Genomic DNA, 19,435 nt, shown 5'->3' with positions numbered 1-19,435 from the left:
CAGCGGGTGCAGCAGCATCTATGGAGCGAAGGAAATAGGCGACGTTTCGGGCCGAAACCCTTCTTCAGACTGAAGAAGGGTTTTGGCCTGAAACGTCGCCTATTTCCTTCGCTCCATAGATGCTGCTGCACCCGCTGAGTTTCTCCAGCATTTTTGTGTACCTTCGGTGAGACGAAGCGTAGGCTTGGCGATCGCTTCGCACAACACCTCCACTCGGTTCGCAATAACCAACCTGATCTCCCAGTGGCTCAGCACTTCAACTCCCACTCCCATTCCGAATCCGATCTTTCTGTCCTGGGCCTCCTCCATGGCCAGAGTGAGGCCCACCGCAAATTGGAGTAACAGCACCTCATATTTCGCTTGGGTAGTTTACAGCCCAGTGGTATGAACTTTGGCTTCTCCAATTTCAGGTAGTCCTTGCTTTCTGCCTCCTTCCCCTCCCATTCCCAGCTCTCCCACAGCCTACTGTCTCCACCTCTTCCTTTCTTTCCCTCCCCCCCCACCCCCCGACATCAGTCTGAAGAAGGGTCTCGACCCGAAACGTCGCTCCATTCCTTCGCTCCATAGATACTGCCTCACCCACTGAGTTTCTCCAGCTTTTTTGTCTACCACCCATGCACACAAGTTCTGTTATCCCTTTTTCCTTACCCATTGCCTACACATTAGGGGCAATTTTACAGAGACATGTTAACCTACAAAGTCAATGGGTCTTTGGGGCGTGGGAGGAAACCCACACGCTTGCAGGGAGAATGTGCAAATTCAACACAGACAGTGCCCGAGGACAGGATCGAACACAGATCCCTGGCGTGTGAGGCAGCAATTCTGCGCCACTATATTTTGTTATCCAACACACAAAAAATTATATGTTGATAACTTTGGTTACTTAAAAAAAAAAAAAAAAAGAAATAATCTATTTTCAGTCTTTAATCTCGAAGTGACGCTATGTCCCCCTTTACAGCTACTGTATGTTTTAATTCAGTTCAAGACTGGGGATTTATGGGGCAGTACATTGGCCATAAATTTGCTGCCTAAAAGTGCCAGAGACCCGGAATTGATCCTGAATATGGGTGCTGTTTGTATGGAGTTTGCTTCTTTTCCCTTTGATCACATGGGTTTTCTCCGGGTGCTCTTGTTTCCTTCCACATTCCAAAGGTGTGCAGGAACCTTTTTCAGATTTTGGATGATCAGCCATGGTCATATTGAATGGCGGTGCTCCTTCGGAGGGCCGAATGCCCTACACCTGCACGGGGGACTATGTGTAAACACAGCTGTAATTTCTACATGGTGAAACCAAAATGTATAAAAATGGCCTTTATTAAAATCTGACAATGTGCCCCATAACTACATGTGAGTTTTTCCTATTACAAATCTTAAATTGTGGAGTACAGAGGCAAATAAATAAATGATGGGTCTTTGTCCCAAACATTATGGAGGGTATTGTATAATGATCGCTCTTTCCCAGGCGGCCCCTTCACATCAAGATAATTAATTAACAATTTCTTGTTGCACTATACTGAATCTGAAATAACCTGCCCCTTATTGACATAAACATACTGATCTAGAAATTATTCTCCAATGCATTCCTGGAATCCAACCTAACATTGGCAGTACCAATTAAGTTTGTCAGTTGTCAGTTGAAGTCCCAATGGTTACTGTGTTATTTCTATGGCATGCAAATCTTAATTTCCTTATTTGCCACGTGCCCCACACCACAGCACGGTGGTACAGGGGTAGAGTTGCAGCCTTACAGCGCTGGAGACCCGAGTTCAATCCTGCCTGAACGGAGTTTGTACATTCTCCCTGTGACTGTGTGCTTTCATCGCACACTACAAAGACATAAAGTATGTAGGTTAATTGGCTTCGGTAAAAAATGTAAATTGTCCCGAGTGCGTGCTGGTGTAACAGAGATTGCTGGTTAGCGTGAAGGGCCCGTTTCTCCACTGTATCTCTTAACACTTTATAAAAAATAAAAAAAATTAAAAAAAAACATGAAACTAAACAGATCTAACAGTCCAGCTTAGACATGCATATTTTGTTAAGTGTGCTTAATATTCATGAAGGAATGTAGAAAAGTGACCATCAAAGGGATCTTCTATAGTCCAATGAGACTGTAACTAGAATAAAGGATTTCAAGCAGAAGACTAGATCTTGAGATGTATTTACAAATATAGGGAGCCACCAGAAACTGCTAGATTTCTTTTCAGATCTTGACAGGCAGTGTACACCTTCATCCAGAAAGCATTATAATGGTGCAATGTTACCAGCGATTGACATCACTCAGTGAACCTTTGCGACTTCTGGTTATGCATGTACAAATGAGTAAATCTGCCAGCTATTGTAATTTAGCCTCTGATATGGAATTCAAAATGAAGTCTAGGAAGCGAGAGACTACATAGGTTAATGCCTTATAGATATGGAGGAAACTGTTATTCTACTGATTCTACTGTTATTCTATTGGAGTGACCAGCCAGTGAGACCCTGATAACAGACTTTTAAAATCCTTTCTCTGCTTTTTTTATGATGTCTTTGATAACTTGTTAATTAGATTTATGTTTTTTGTGTGTTCTTGATTCTTTCAGAAATATGTGGAGGATTTTTAAGAGATTAGAATGTATATCAGTTCTGGCTAAGTCTGGGAATGTGACGATGGCAGCTTTATTTGGATTTTTGTAGGGTGGTGATAAGTTTGCCTCCCCTGTGCGATTAAACCTTTTGAATCCACAATGAAGAATAACTTGTCATAGAATATTTATTGTTTTGCTGGGTGGATCATTGCAGGTATTTCATTTCCTTACTGAGGTGAGTGGTGAATACTGTCAAGTTGCTGTTAACTTCAAAACTTGGGCTCTAATCTTTAATGAAACCTACTGAGGAGGTGACAGCTGACCTTTCCTTCAATTCTCAGTCAGCAGCAGGTAATTCAACCAGCACAGGCTGTTTTTCTTTAAATGTCTCCGTTACTCCAGAGATTGAGCATGCAATGAATTATGCACTGTTTGCCACTGATTATTTGGTTTACCATGCTTCTCAGAACTTTTGGACAGCTCACAGTGGTGAAAGAATTGCTGTAGGTACGTACAATGTCTTATTATAGAACCTCAGCAACCAGGTTATTGTGTAACAATAAACAGTGCATTTGCATGTTGATGTAGTTATAATGCTGTAAGTTTTTGTATGTGTGTTTATCCCTCCTGTTGAATTCGGTCATGGGAACTTTTCAAACTGAAGTTTTAACTTGGGTTCTCTAGTCATGGTTCACCAAGTATAATAGAGCACTTTACACCAAGAAAAACAAATCTTCATCTTAATCTGTCAATCTATGAAAGAATCCTGATTTACTTTCTGCTCATCGGTTGACTCGTTTAGAAGACCGAGAAAAATAAACTGGGCTTCCTGAAGTTGAAATTACATTTAAATGATTATTTCTTTGCAATCTATTGAGGAAATAATGCAGAATGATTTATAATCAACGATGCTACTGGGCTGTGGAGAAGAGAGCAAAACAATGGTGTTAGCTTTGGATGCAGAGTGCTGGAGTAACTCAGCGGATCAGGAAGCATCTCTGGAGAACATGGATAGGTGATGTTTCAGGTCCCGAAGGCTCCCGACCCAAAATGCCATCCTATCTATGTTCTCCAGCAATGTTGCCTGACCTGCTGAGTTACTCCAGCACTTTGTGTCTTTTCTTGTAAACCAGCATCTGCAGTTCTTTCAGTGTCAGCATAGATGCAAAGGACTAAATAGCCTCCTTTGCTATGTTGTAAATCTGTATTATTTCAGAGTGAATCTGGTCACAGTTTTTTTTCAACATGGGAGTCTTGCCTACACTTATTTCTCCATCCAAAATGCTATTACAGTATTTCCCATTGCTTTGCTATTCATTCATTTCCTATCAATTTAGATGGCCAGCTTTATGGTACTTTGAGGGCAGCTGTGCTCCGCAATCTGTCTGCCACCTGGAGATGAGTCTCGTGTGCTTTCTTTCTTTTTTATTTTATTCTTTATTTTTTTTTAAAATAGCTTTATAAGAAACCGATAATAACTATAACTTCAAAATTAAGTGTGACGTGAATCTTGATTTTCCATTGTCAAAGGTTGCTTTTGCTCAAATATACAGTCGTGTACTAACACTCCAATCTGTACATTGGTATGTGAATGTTAAGCCGTGGGTTAAAAGCAATTCTTGAAACCCTACCAAATTTGCCTTTGTCTTTTATAAAGCTTCCCTTCCTGTTTCTTAATCCTGAGAATTATCTCCACTTCAACTTTCTGTGGTTTCTCATCAAAGCAACTTTGACAAGTCTGTCTCAGCAACTGACAGGGCTGCTTCCTTTATTGTAAAATGTTAGTCTTCCACTGTGCAGGAGACGGTCCCATTTAACCACTCTTCTCAGACTGTGATAAAGTACACGTCTTTAGCGTGACTCCGAGCTTTAGTTGTTCAGCTGGCAAGGACAGGGTTTAGCTGAAGGCCTCTTTCTTTGCTATAATTTTCTGTGCCTTGTTATTTTTCTTTTCGTTTATACAGTAGTCGTTTAACAAATTTTCAACGTTGTTTGTATTTGCTGCCAATGTTATTTTACTCTTTCAATAAATTTGTCTGGCATTTGAAAATCTGCAGTCTGTCTCCTTCAAAAAGACCATGGATGCAGCAAAATGGAAATAAAGTCTAGGAGTCTCTCCGTGACACTCCATCCAATATGATACAAGTTAGCCTCGATTAAGTTACTTAGTAATAACATGCAGCACAAGGTTCACCTGCCTGAATTTGAGGAGAAAAAAGTAATTGACCAAGTTTTCTTTTTAGGAAATTAAACGTTATCAAGTTACTGAACTCTACTGATCGATCATAAAGTGCTCACATCTTATTGTGGACCTTGTACTTTTTAAATATCTACACTTTATCTGTAATTTTAGAATGCTCCTTACACTTGTTTATAGCTTGATTGTACTTGTGTATAGTATGTATAGCAAACAAACAATGTGTTTCGCTGTATCTCAGTGGACGTGACAATAGTAAAAAATAATACCAACACCATGTTAGAATTGCGCCAGTGTGTTAAGTGAGTTTCTGTGTAAGGAGGCCAAAAAATGCATCATGGGATCACGTTGGTTGATTGTCATGGACACAGATAAGGATGTATGCTAGTTGACCAGTAGGGGGTATATCCTGTGCGGGTATGGCTGCCCAGCCTGCAGCTTGTCGTTTTTTCTCTCTTTTTATTTTTAGTTAGTTGAGTTTTTTGTCTTCAGAGTTCTAGCCTTTTTATGTGGGGGAAGGGGGGAGGGGAAGAGGGAAACTGTTTTCTAGGGTTCCTACCTGGTCGGAGAGGCAGCTTTTCTCCGGGCTGCACCGTCGACCCGTCCTAGCGGACTACGAGCAACCTGGAGCGGCGTTTCCTGTCGGGGATCGCCCAGAACCTCGGCTTCGTCTGCGGCACAGCGCTGGAGCGCTATCGCGGAGCGGAGCGGGCGATGCCTTGCCCGGGTCGCTGCGCTGGAGCACCGGTGAGCTAAAGACCGCCGAGTAAAACATCGCGGAGCTGCGGGACTGTGGAGCGGCCAGCCGTGGGCGGCGGCGCTGACCTTAAACATCGCGGAGCCTGGGATCGTACAACGAGATCGCCAGTGGTGGAGCTCCATCGAGCGCGGCCTGTTGGCTTCGGAATCTGCGGTCTCCAGTTAAGAAGCGGCCGTTCCAGGTATCCCAGCCGCTGAGAAGGTTCTCCCGATGCCGGAGCACCATCACGGCCTAGAACCTCAGGCCGTGGCAGCGGCGACTGCGGAGGCCTCAATAGGCCCGACTATGGGTGGACATGGGGATGGGGACTGGACGTTGTGCCTTCCCTCATAATGGGAACCATTGTGGGGGGATGTTTTTTTATGTTTATTGTTCAATTCTTTAATGTTGTGTCTTATCTTTACCTGTGTGCTGCATGGCAAGACAAATTTCACTACACCAATTGGTGTACGTGACAAATAAATGTCCTTTGCCCGTTGTCCTTTGGGTCCAACCTGTGCCTTGTGCTGAGCACACTAAATGCTATGATTATTAAGTAGTATAGCATTAATGGGCTTGCTCAGAGCAGTTGAGAACTTTTCCCACTCCTCCAACTCACTGGGGATGTTACCTAACCTAATTCTTCCAATAAGAATTCTTCCAATAGATTTTCACACCTTGCATATTAAGTGAGGTTTCAGTATCTCTCGCCATAAATCGCATTTGCAACCTTTCGGACACTTATATTTTCAGAATGGAGAGCTTGTTCCGTCAAATTACAGGGTGCTGTAGGTCACTGATGATGCTGGCTGCCTTTTTGAAATCCCTTCGATGGTGGGGTGATCAGAACCCATGATGTACTGAGCAGTGTTCACAACTTTTTGCAGTCTTCTTCGCTCCTGGATATTCAAGTTGCGGAACCAGGCCGTGATGCAACCAGTAAATATGTTCTCTACTGTATACCTGTGGATGTTTTAGAGAACCTCTCTGACATACAGAATCTTCGTAATCTTCTCAGGAAGTAGAAGCATTGATGTGCTTTCTTTATAATTGATTCAGTGTGCTGGGTCCAGGAAAGACCTTCAGAAATATGCACGCCCAGGAATTTGAAGCTTTTGACTCTGTCCACCATCATCCTGTCAATATAGGCCGGTTTAGGGGGTCCTCATCTTTCCTCTTCCAAAGTCCACAATCAGTTCCTTGGTCTTACTTACATTGAGAGCCAGGTTGTTGTGCTGGCACCCTTTGGCAATCGGTGGCTCTCACTTCTATACTCCGACTCATCACTATCTGTAATTCATTCAACAAAGGTGGCTTCATCGGCAAACTTAATGATGGAGTTCGCACTGTATCCGGCTACACAGTCATGAGTATAGAGTGGGTAAAGCAGGGGGCTGAGCACATACTGATTGTTATTGAGAAGTGTTTTTGCCAATTCTAACAGACTGGTCTGTGGATGAGGTAATCGAGGTTTCAGTTGCAGAGAGATGTGCAGAGACCCAGTTCCATTAGCTTGGTAACCAGCTTGGAGGGATGATGGTATTGAACACCGAGCTGTAGTCTATAAACAACAGCCTGACGTATGTGTTTTTATTGTCTAAGTGCAGAGTAGAGAGCCAATGAGATTGCATCCTCTGTTGACCTGTTGTGGCAGTAGGCAAGCTGTAATGGGTCGAGGTTCTTGTTGAGGTAGGAGTTGATATACGCCATAACCAACCTCTCAAAGCACTTCATCACCACGGACGTTAGTCCTATTGGTCGAGAGTTGTCAAGGCACGTCACCTAACTCTTCTTGGGCACGGTATTATTGATGCCCTCTTAAAGCAGGTGGGAACCTCTAACCTCAGAGGTTGAAAATGTCCGCAAAAACTCCATCCAAGTTTGAGAACATGACCGGAAGAAGGGCCTCGACCTGAAACGCCACCCATTCCTTCTCTCCAGAGATACTGCCTGTCCCACTGAGTTACTCCAACACTTTGTGTCTATCGTCTGGTAGCTAGTTCCATATACCCACTGTAGCTCAATCTCCATTAAATATATTCCCTCCCACCTTAAACTTGGTGTCGTCTGTTTCAAATTCCCCAACCTTTGAAATAACTTGTGAATATCTACTCTATTTATGCCCCTCATCATTTTATAAATGCCTTTCGGGTCACCCCTCAGCATTGTGCGTTTCAGCCGCTGCAATATGTCCTTGTAACTAAAGCCTTGCATTCCAGGACACTTGCTGAAGGATCTCTTTATATTCTTTCTAGCACAGCCACGTTCTTTCTATAGTGGAGACCAGAACTAACCACAACATTCTTAGTGTAAACTAACTAATGCCTCGTCCAGCTGGATCTTTATAGGCAATGATGTGGATAGTTGTAGACTTCAGGATGACAGGCAAGATGAAATATTCAGAAACATTGCAGATGGACTTCAGCCCAAGTGCAATATGATGCTAGATTCGGAAGGCAGTATAATAGACATGGCAAAATATTGAGGTATGAATGAACAGAGAGATTCTGTTTTTAATCTATTCATAAGATAAAGGAGGCAGGACTTTTTTTTATTGGACATTTTTATTGGGCTGTGATTGTCTGAGATTGATTGAGCAACGATTAGCTGGAGTGAATTTGTCCTAAATTTTCTGTGCAAATTTGCACATTGTCAGGTAGATGCCAGTGTTGTAACTGCACTGGAGTAGCCTTGGCTAAAGGCACAAAACTTCTCTAATACAGCTGGGATATTTTCTGGCCCTATGGACTTGGTTTCTGTAGTTCTGAAGTTCTTTCTTGATATCTTGTGGATTGAATTGATCTGGTTGAAGACTGGCTTCTGTGATGATCAGAATCTCGGAGAAAACCAACATGTAAAAGTCGTTTGGACAGGCACATGAGCAGGGAAGGTTTAGAGGAATATGGGCCAAATGCAAGCAAATATAACTAGCTTATTTGGGGCATCTTGGTCGTCATGAATGAGTTTGGCCGAAGGGCCTTTGGCCATGTTGATTTGCTCTATAACTCTATGGATAATTACTCAGCACTTCTGGCTTGAATGTCAGTTTTGACCTCTGCCACTTGAACAATGAACTCTGCCATCATTGATGGTGATGGTCTTTGAACCTAAGATTGATATGGTGTTTGAAACTTCATATAGTTTACATCAAATTCTGATGAAAGGTCATCAACCCGAAGCATTAACTATTTCTTAAATGCTGTCTTATCTACTATTTTCAGCCTTCACTATTGTTATTGCAAATTACTTGGGTTATATGTGGAGACTTTGGTTTATAAATGGAGGCATTGATTATAAAATGAAAGGTTTCAGGCTTGTGCTTTCATGACTTGCTGATTAGGTCTCGGCAGGAATATGGATAATTTGGTGTCCCAAAGGCCTCCTCTGCTGTCAATTTCTGCAATAAGTTTGGTGCTGACTTTCCTAATATCCAACAGCAAGTTTTTCCTTGGGAGCATGCAGCAACCCGAGCAATAGCCGGGCATGAGACTAGAAAAGGCTTTGAAGGTGAACTACCCTCCTAAAACCATTTTGAGTTCAGCTCAAACTGTTAAAAGATGTTTTATTTAGCGACTTAAGGGAACTTCAAATGCCAAAGGAAATTAAAAATGGAGTTCATCTTACAGTATTGCAGCCTGCTGTGATATTTTCACATCCATGTATTTTTCATTTAATCATGCTCAAGAGTATTTTTTGAACAATTTCCAAAGTCACCAGTTGCTAACATTCTTTTTGCAGGAAGACCTTTCTAACAGTTAATCGCTACCCTGACGTGTTATTTCAGTGAAAGACAAATCACTCGTGGAGGGACCATATTTATACTTGTAATCTTTTTAGACCATTGCAAATTATTACATTCCTAGTTTTGTGCGAAAAGATACCTTACTCGTTTCTTATAATTCGTAGCTAGGCACAGATAAATCAAATCTGGTGACCTGAATCAAGATATGACTTGTTTTATATGGATAGATTACAGGAACATTCCAAGACCAACCTTTTTTTAACTCGTGTGAAACTTTTAATTGGTTTACCTTTGAGAATTCCTTTAGTTTTCAAAACTTGCATACCCAATTGTAACTGTTGAAAGAAATAGAACAGCCATCCCCATTCACAAGAAATACATGAGTGTTGGAAATTCAGGTGTAAAAAAAAATCAAATCCATTGCAACCAGATCGTCTGAGATCATGGTGAGAAAATTGATGTTGAAGAATTTATGTTCAAAAGCAGAAGGTTCATTTCCCTTGTACAATCAGGGTAACACGATTCATTCTGGACTATGATCTCAAATGAGTGGCTCTGCAAGCCACAAGGTCACCGGTTATCTATTTTTGCAGTGGTAGCTTTCTTCATATTGAAAGTACTTAATTAGTTAAAGCTACAACAAAAACTACTTGTTGTTGAGATTGGATTTGCTTTTACGTGATGTCACTTTATCTTATCCACAAATAGCCACTCTGCATTTAGACATTGCATTTTATCAGATTTGGTCTTCATTGACAGCATGAAAATTGTAGGAAGATTTAGAAAATCAGTTAAGGAATTAATTACACATAAATACGATTAATAATTTGCAATGTGAAATAAATAAAAATTATAAATAAATTGTGGGAGTACAGCATGCATGTATATGTGTAGTAGCTATTTCCCTTTGACTGAAAAAACCCACTAGTACAGACGGTATTATTTAGAAAAGATTTTCCCCCCAAAAAAATTCAATACTGCTGAAAGGTAATTTTTTTAATTGCTCCCAAAACATTCCAAATCTGTTTAAAAAAGAAAAATGTGCAGATGTGAAAACGCCATTGAAGGTTGGATTGCAGTAAAATTATGTCAAATCTTCATTTTCTTTGGCTTTTGATCGGTGTATAAATTTTAGAAGCAATAAAGTTCTATCAAATCCAGGAGTTTACCTTGCAGTGGTGTACCCAGGTCAAGAACAAGTACTGTGGAAACCACTGCTTTTCCGGAGAATGCCACTAGGCAAATTGCTGTGGTTTTCAATTCATAGTTAATGTCATTAAATGTTCTCACGTGTCAAGCTCAATATTGTCTGTCTTGTTCTGCTAAACTTTCTGCAGAGGAATATAAGGGATAACAGTATGCGCTACAACGAGCTAATTTGTCTATCTTTGGCACCACCAATACATACATCTTTCTTTCAATCTTTATCGAATGCAGTTGAATAAAGGGGACTACAGGGCCATGAGGGAGGAGCTGGCTAAAGTTGACTGGAAGGATACACTAGCATGGGTGACAGTGGAAAAAATAATGGCAGGTGTTTCCAGGAATAATACAGAAGGTGCAGGATCAGTTCATTCCTCGGAGGAAGAAAGATTCCATGGGGAGAAAGGGACGACCATGGCTGACAAGGGACGTCAGGGACAGTATAACATTTTAAGTGAAGAAGTACAACGTAGCAAAGATGAGCGGGAAGCAAGGGGATTGGGTAATGTTTAAAGAACAACAGAAGATAACCAAAAAGACAATACGGGGAGAAAAGATGAGGTACGAAGGTAAGCTAGCCAAGAATATAAAGCAGGATAGTAAAAGCTTCTTTAGGTATGTGAAGAGGAAAAAATTAGTTAAGACCAAAGTTGGACCCTTGAAGACTGAAAAAGGTGAATTTATTATGGGGAACAAGGAAATGGCAGATGAGTTGAACAGGCACTTTGGATCTGTCTTCACTAAGGAGGACACAAACAATCTTCCTGATATACTAGTGGCCAGAGGATCTGGGGTGACAGAGGAACTGAAGGAAATCCACATTAGGCAGGAAATGGTGTTGGATAGACTGATGGGACTGAAGGCTGATAAATCCCCAGGGCCTGATGGTCTGCGTCCCAGGGTACTTAAGGAAGTGGCTCTAGAAATCGTGGTTGCATTGGTGATAATTTTCCAATGTTCTATAGATTCAGGATCAGTTCCTGTGGATTGGCAGGTTCTCTGGATGCTTTCAAGAGAGAGTAAATAGGGCTCTTAAAATAGTGGAGTCAGGGGATATGGGGAGAAGGCAGGAACGGGGTACTGATTGGGGGTGATCAGCCATGATCACAATGAATGGCTCGAAGGGCCGAATGGTCTACTCCTGCACCTATTGTCTATTGTCTATTGAATGCCTCCAGATCCTCCTTTCTGTGTGAACAGAATAAAAAGACCAATTTCCATTAAAGTAACCCTTTAAATTTCCTTTGCAGGTGACTGTGGTGACCATGTTGTGGTGATAAATACAAGGCACATTGCATTCTCTGGAAATAAGTGGGAGCAGAAGGTGTACTCCTCTCACAGTGGGTGAGTCTCAAATAGGTTGTAGTTTAAACCATATTTATTAAATGTTTAAACATTGGCAAAATAGTTCTCTATTGGCTTCCTCCTACAAACCTCAGACGTGAAATACACTCTCTTTCTTCACCTCTTGAACTCTCTTATCTCATTTTCCTCTTCAGCCTTTGCATCGTCATTGTGTCTATTTTATAATAAAGACATTAGCGGTTGATATAATCTAATTGCAGTAAGCTAAATACAGGAATGTTGATAAAACATCTGAGTTTGTAAAGTCATCAAAATATACCAAGCTTTTCAGTATAGAAAGGCAAGAAGGCAGTACATTGAAAATGTAAAATGCAACTTTAATTTCAGTTATCCGGGTGGATTTAAACAAGTGACTGCTGCCCAGCTACACCAGAAGGATCCCACTGCAGTAAGTACATGGATGTTTCAAAAGTACATTTTGTTTTGGGGGCAGGTTGCAAATTAGTGTACCATAGAGTACCTTTTCAGTAATTACAATAAATTGAGGGAGTATCACCACACTCCTGTTTGCTCGTGGAGTTTTGCAAACATGCAGTAGACGTACAGTATATGGTACCTTCTTTTATGTGGTGGGTGGGGGGGGAAGGGGGAAACTGTTTTAATCCCAGTCCTACCTGGTCGGAGATGCGGTTTTCTTCCAAACCGCTTCTTCGTCCTCTCTGTGCGGCCTACCATCGAGCTGGAGCAGCGCTGGAGCGACGATTTCCTGCCGGGACTGCAGCTTCGCCGGCGGTGCAGATGCTGGGACACCAACACCAACACCAACACGGAGCGGGCGATGCCTTACCGGGTCGCCTTCCGGTAAGCTCCGGGGCACTGGGAACGCCGACTGCAACATCGCTGAGCTGCAGCTGCAGAGCGTCCAGCTGCGGGCGGGCGGCACTGGATTTCAACACCGCGGGGCCTGGTGTCCGAGTTCGCCAGTGTCAGAGGTCCGGCCAGCGCGGCCTGTGAGAACTTTGGACATTGCAGTCTTCAGGGAGGAAGCGGCCGCTTCAGTCCAGGCCGCTGAAGAATGTTCACCCGACGCCGATGATCCAGCTTCGCGGCAGAGGGCCTGAGAACATCGAGTTGGCTGAGGAGGCCACATATAGACCCCGACCTCGGGTGGACTATGAGGGGGAGAACTGGATATTTTTAGTGCCTTCCCTCACAGTGAATTCTGCTGTGGGGGGACGTTTCATGTTGATTTCTATAGTGTACTGTTCTGTGTCTTTTTTTCTTTTTCTCTTTTTTGTTTTGTATGGATTTATTGACATTTGATCTGTTCAATTAATTTAATCAATCTCTGTAAAGCACTTTGGTTCAAATACTGGTTTTGTTGAAAAGTGCTATATAAATAAACATTATTATTATTATTATTATTATTACCTATAGTAACTTAGAGGAAAAAGTGATATGGAAAACAATGAATATCGCCAAATATCCATTTGAAGCGACTTTGGCCACAGATTTGTGCTCAGTGATGAAGACATGGTGTTCACCCAAGTCCTCAGACAAAATTGCTTACAAAGTTCAAGCAGACATTGGAGCACTGTTTATTTTGGTTCACCAGTTGCACTATGGCTGTAAATCTGAGTGTGTTATCGAAGCATCAGAAGTAGTTTTGGTCTGTTGTGCATGATAATGGCAACAAACACTGACAGTTCATCAGTGTTGCAACCTCGAGTCCTGGATTAAAAGTTCTACCAATGGACCTGCAGAATGTTGCATCAAATTAGGAGAAGCAGTAGGCTGCATGGCCCCAGAAGCCTGCACTGCATTCAATAAGCATTGGATAGTTATATGGGCGGGAAATGAATGGAGGGTTATGGTCTGAGTGCAGGTATATGGGACTAGGGGAGATTATGTGTTCGGCACGGACTAGAAGGGTCGAGATGGCCTGTTTCCGTGCAGTAATTGTTATATGGTTATATGGTTATATATGGTTATAAGATCATGACGATCTGATTGTAACCCTCACTTCTGCATTACCATCTGTCCCAATAACCCTTCAACCTGTTGTTTATTAAGAGTTCCAAAGACTTGTGACTTTCCTGAGAGAAAAAAATATTGCATCATATCTATGTTAAAGAGGTTACCCTTATTTCCGAACATTCTCGATTTTGAACAAGGGGAAACATCCTCCTGGACCACCCTGTCAGTATCCCGCAGGATCTCGAATTAGATCCTCTCCCATTCTCCTTAGGCGAGGCTAGTCTAACCTGCACAACCTCTTGTCAGACAACCTGCAGTTTATGCTTGGATTCTAGACTTAGTCTTTGACCTATATTGAGTTAGACAATTAAACTGTTCAAGTGAGGTAACCATCCTGCATTTAGAAGGAATAAGACTGTTGACCATTCCACCTCCAGATTGCAGCGTAGAGGTTTCATCCATGCTGGAACAAGACATGTTTAGATCAAAGGCAATGAATTACCCATTGAAAGAAAATCCATGCAATTCTGAGACTGAAATAGTTTGAAATTATAACATTGTATCATCCTCAGTGTCCAATAAAGTCTCATCAGTGTCACTCAACGATTAAATCGTTACCCCACTGCTCTTTATTTGAGGTACAGTCGTTTGAAATCCATCTTCATGATAGTCTGATGCAGGGTTTTGACCTGAAATGTCGACAATATCCCCCGAGGCCAGAGCCTCACAGGCTGGAGCCCGAGCCTCACGGGTCCAAGGCAATGCCTCGCTGGCCGGAGCATCGCGCGGATCGGAAGTGGAACCTCGTACGTAGACAAAGCCTGCGGCCAATGGGCCCTGGGTCGGCGCCACGGAGGCGTCCAGAGAGGACCCGGCAGCGATAGTAGAAGGGTCAGTGCGGTGGTCGATGATGGCGCTGACCGGCAGACAAGGACGGACAATGTAGAAATGAGGACGCCACTGCCGGGGAAAGGAACAAACGAGGATCTGTCGTGGGGGGACCGCCGTGAGGGAGGGAAAGAACGATGGACAATGGAGGACCTGGCGTGGGAGGACCGCCTTGAGGAGGGGGAGGGGGGGGTACATTGTAACTTTGTAAGCGCCCTTTATGGGTGACTATTTGCATACCTTGGGTATGCAAGCAAAGAATTTCACTGTAACTTGTCATGTGACAATAAAATATTCAATTCAATTCCAACCCCACAAATTTGTGGTTGTGTGCCTAAAATTTAATGTTATTTACTTGTTCATGTAACTTATAACTGGATACTTGGGTGCTCCGTTTTTACACATGTTGCAGGATCATAATGAAAGGGCAATGGGGTGTACATTTTGTCAGCACTCTGTCTTCCACATTATTTTACATTTTTAAGATGATTTTCTGTCAGTGATGCAACTGGAATTTGGCAGCTAATTGCTCTATTATTTACATCTGTCATTGTGTGTAAAAGAAACTCTTGCATTTTGCAGAACGTGCGCAGCATAAAAGCATCCCACAGGGCTTCAGAGCCAGTGAGGTACATTTGAAGAACTGTCCTGTGCTTCATTCGAAAAGCATTAAAACAAAAGCTGTACTGAATGCTAAACAATCAGATTCGGTAAATTCAATCGCCAAAAGTTTTTAAAGTAAAAACTTATAAAAACCCATAAAACACCGTGGATTATTGAATTTATGTTTTTGTTCAAGTTGCTCAAAATGAGTTCATTATTTTATTTGCCTGTATAAGTGGGGAGATTTTAGTTTCTACTCCATATTTGAAATTCACAAAGTGACGTACTCTCAAGTACAGCATTTGTACTTTCTCCGCAGATAGGTTTGCTTTGGACATGCTATTTATAACCATATAACCATATAACAATTACAGCACGGAAACAGGCCATCTCGACCCTACAAGTCCGTGCCGAACAACTTTTTTCCCTTAGTCCCACCTGCCTGCACTCATACCATAACCCTCCATTCCCTTCTCATCCATATGCCTATCCAATTTATTTTTAAATGATACCAACGAACCTGCCGCCACCACTTCCACTGGAAGCTCATTCCACACCGCTACCACTCTCCGAGTAAAGAAGTTTCCCCCTCATGTTACCCCTAAACCTCTGTCCCTTAATTCTGAAGTCATGTCCTCTTGTTTGAATCTTCCCTATTCTCAAAGGGAAAAGCTTGTCCACATCAACTCTGTCTATCCCTCTCATCATTTTAAACTCTATCAAGTCCCCCCTTAACCTTCTGCGCTCCAGAGAATAAAGACCTAACTTATTCAACCTTTCTCTGTAACTTAGTTGTTGAAACCCAGGCAACATTCTAGTAAATCTCCTCTGTACTCTCTCTATTTTGTTGACCAAAATTGTACACCATGCTCCAGATTTGGTCTCACCAATGCCTTGTACAATTTGAACATTACATCCCAGCTTCTATACTCAATGCCCTGATTTATAAAGGCTAGCATACCAAAAGCTTTCTTTACTACCCTTGAGATTCCACCTTCAAGGAACTATGCACAGTTATACCCAGATCCCTCTGTTCAACTGTATTCTTCAATTCCCTACCATTTACCATGTACGTCCTATTTTGATTTGTCCTGCCAAGGTGTAACACCTCACATTTATCAGCATTAAACTCCATCTGCCATCTTTCAGCCCATTTTTCCAAATGGCCTAAATCACTCTGTAGACTTTGGAAATCCTCTTCATTATCCACAACACCGCCTATCTTGGTATCATCTGCATACTTACTAATCCAATTTACCACCCCTTCATCCAGATCATTGATGTACATGACAAACAACAAAGGACCCAACACAGATCCCTGAGGCACCCCACTAGTCACCTGCCTCCAACCCGACAAACAGCCATCCACCATTACCCTCTGGCTTCTCCCATTCAGCCACTGTTGAATCCATCTTGCTATTCCTGCATTTATACCCAACAGTTGAACCTTCTTAACCAACCTTCCATGAGGAACCTTGTCAAAGGCCTTACTAAATTCCATATAGACAACACCCACTGCAGTACCCTCGTCAATTTCCCTAGTAACCTCTTCAAAAAATTCAAGAAGATTAGTCAAACATGACCTTCCAGGCACAAATCCATGTTGACTGTTCCTAATCAGACCCTGTTTATCCAGATGCTTATATATATTATCTCTACGTATCTTTTCCATTAATTTGCCCACATAAATTGTGGAAAGGCTTATTTCAGATTCAGATTCAGATTCAACTTTAATTGTCATTGTCAGTGTACAGTACAGAGACAACAAAATGCAGTTAGCATCTCCCTGGAAGAGCGACATAGAATATGATTTCAATAAATAAATCTATCTGAGAAACATAACATATCATTAGAATGATGAGCCATATGTGGCTCAGGTTGTACAAAAAGTCCTCTCATATCAACTGCCACGTAAGAAAGTCATTTATTTAGCATTCCATAGTTTTGCAACATGTTGTTCATTGTTGAATATTCACATCTTTTCTGTGTATTGCCACGTTCCTGTACTAATGTACAATGCTGTGGAATGTTTCTATGTCAGTACTCTCACCACTGTCCTCCATGTGTTAAGTTCCGTAACAGTTACCAGGAATGTCCTTCCCGGTGGAGCAGAGAGGAGTTGGAGAGGAATCACCCTACGCTGCCCTCTTAACATAAACTCAGATCAAAGTGGCCCTAACACAAAAATAAATAGTGTTTACATAAGATTATAACATTGAAGTATTTATGTTTATAAATATTAACTCTCGGCTTGACTTCACAAACTGCCTGCAGTGTAGGATTGAGGTAAGGCACATTTGACCTACCTTGAACTGAGAACAGCTGAGGAAAATTGCAGCCAATTTTTAAACGAATAGACAACAAGAGAGCTACTATTGGGCTCTGCCAAAAAAAATTGGTTAATGCCATGATATATTTTGCAAAATAAGTGGCATAACCTATATTCTTCGCTGGAAGTCATTGAGCTGATCAATAGGCAACATAATTTCGTTCAGACCGAAAGGTCTGAATGACAATAAAGGATCTATCTATCATGTAGAAGAAGAATGTAAGAATGGTCAAAGATCTGATGGATCTGATGGATCAGCCTGTGTGAGAAATTATGTATTTTGCTTTGTGATTATCTATAATATTTAGAAGGATGAGAGGGCATCTTATAGAAATGTATAACATTATAAAAGGACTGGACAAGCTAGATGCAGGAAATATGTTCCCAATTTTTGGGGAGTCCAGAACCAGGGGCCCCAGTCAAAGAATAAAGGTGAGGGCATTTAAAACTGAGATAAGAAAAAGCTTTTACACCCAGAGAGTTGCGAATTTGTGGAATTCTCTGCCACAGGCAATGGAGGTCAATTCACTGGATGCATTTTACAGAGAGTTAGATAGAGCTCCAGGGGCTAGCAGAATCAAGGGGTATAGGGAGAAGGCAGGCACAGGTTACTGATTGTGGATAATCAGCCATGATCACAATGAATGGCAGTGCTGGCTCGAAGGGCCAAATGGCCTCCTCCTGCACTATTTTCTATGTTTCCAACTTCTCAGGTGTAGACATTTTCACTGCTAACAATGGGACAACTATGGGACAACTAGTCTGTTTTCTCAACATTTGCGCCTATCTCCCTGACTGTTTCTGTCATTCTCAATGTCTGTTAGTTTCTCATTTGTTTCATTCTTTGACCAAGCACAACATGAAATGTTTAAGCAGCCAAGAAGACTGTCAATCCTTATCTAGTTGTGAATATTATGTTTTTATTTATTCAAATATTATAGTTTTGCACTTTCCCCATTTTTTTTCTTCCTCAGCCCCTACAGAAGATCAAGCAGATTCCATGCTTTCTCTAGACTATCTGCTCTTCCATCTATCTTCATATCATCTGCAAACGGTTTATAAAGCCTTCAATTCACTCATCCAAATCATTGATGTACAACATGAATAGTGGCCCCAGCACCGACTCCTGCAGAACACCACTAGTCACTGGCAGTCAGACAGAAAAAGCCCCCTTTATTGACACTCTTTGCCTTCTGCCATTCAGCCAACCTGATATCCACACTAGTATCTTCCCTCTGATACCATGGGCTTTCATCTTCTTTAGCAGCCTCACATTCGGCACCTTATCAAACCCCTTCTGAAAATCCAGGTAAACAACATCCACTAGCTCTCCTTTGTCTATCTTGCTATTTACTTCCTCAAAGAATTCCAACAGGTTCATCAGGCAAGATCTCCCTTTCACAAAACTATGCTAACTTTGGCCTATTTTATCAAGTGCTTGCCGGACCCGGATGTTGCCTAACCCGCTGAGTTACTCCAGCAATTTGTGTCAGTCATAAAAACATAGAAAATGAAGCAGGAGTAAGCCATTCCGTCCTTTGAGCAAGCACCGCCATTAAATATGATCATGGCTGATCATCCAAAATCCGTACCCCATTCCTGCATTCTCCCCATATTCCTTGATTCCATTAGCCCTAAGAAATATATCTAACTCTCTCTTGAAAAATCCAGTGAATTGGCCTCCACTGTTTTCTGTGGCAGAGAATTCCACAGATTCACAACTCTCTGGGTGAAAAAGTTTTTCCTCATCTCAGTCAAGTCGAGTTTATTGTCAAATGCACAAATATGATGATGTAAGGTACAATTAAAATCGATCTTACAGGAGAATTACAAGCACATGGAGTCAGACGATACACAAATCATAAATTACACGAGGCAGTGACAAAAA

The 19,435-nt window shown here is 41.8% G+C and overlaps 1 protein-coding gene across 3 annotated transcripts in view; it reads left to right on the top strand.

Moving 5' to 3' along the window:
* mrpl13 (mitochondrial ribosomal protein L13) overlaps positions 1 to 19,435 on the top strand; it is a 96,341-nt gene that overhangs the window by 29,081 nt on the left and 47,825 nt on the right. For all 3 annotated transcript variants that reach the window (XM_055634714.1, XM_055634711.1, XM_055634712.1), the window contains exons 3-4: positions 11,696 to 11,789; positions 12,138 to 12,198. In XM_055634714.1, coding sequence (XP_055490689.1) covers positions 11,696 to 11,789; positions 12,138 to 12,198 — 155 coding nt within the window. The remainder of the gene's footprint in view (positions 1 to 11,695; positions 11,790 to 12,137; positions 12,199 to 19,435) is intronic.

This window comes from Leucoraja erinacea, chromosome 4 (assembly GCF_028641065.1).
Source record: "Leucoraja erinacea ecotype New England chromosome 4, Leri_hhj_1, whole genome shotgun sequence".
In the NCBI taxonomy this organism is placed as follows: domain Eukaryota; kingdom Metazoa; phylum Chordata; class Chondrichthyes; order Rajiformes; family Rajidae; genus Leucoraja; species Leucoraja erinaceus.
This window is presented reverse-complemented; position numbering and strand designations above follow the sequence as displayed.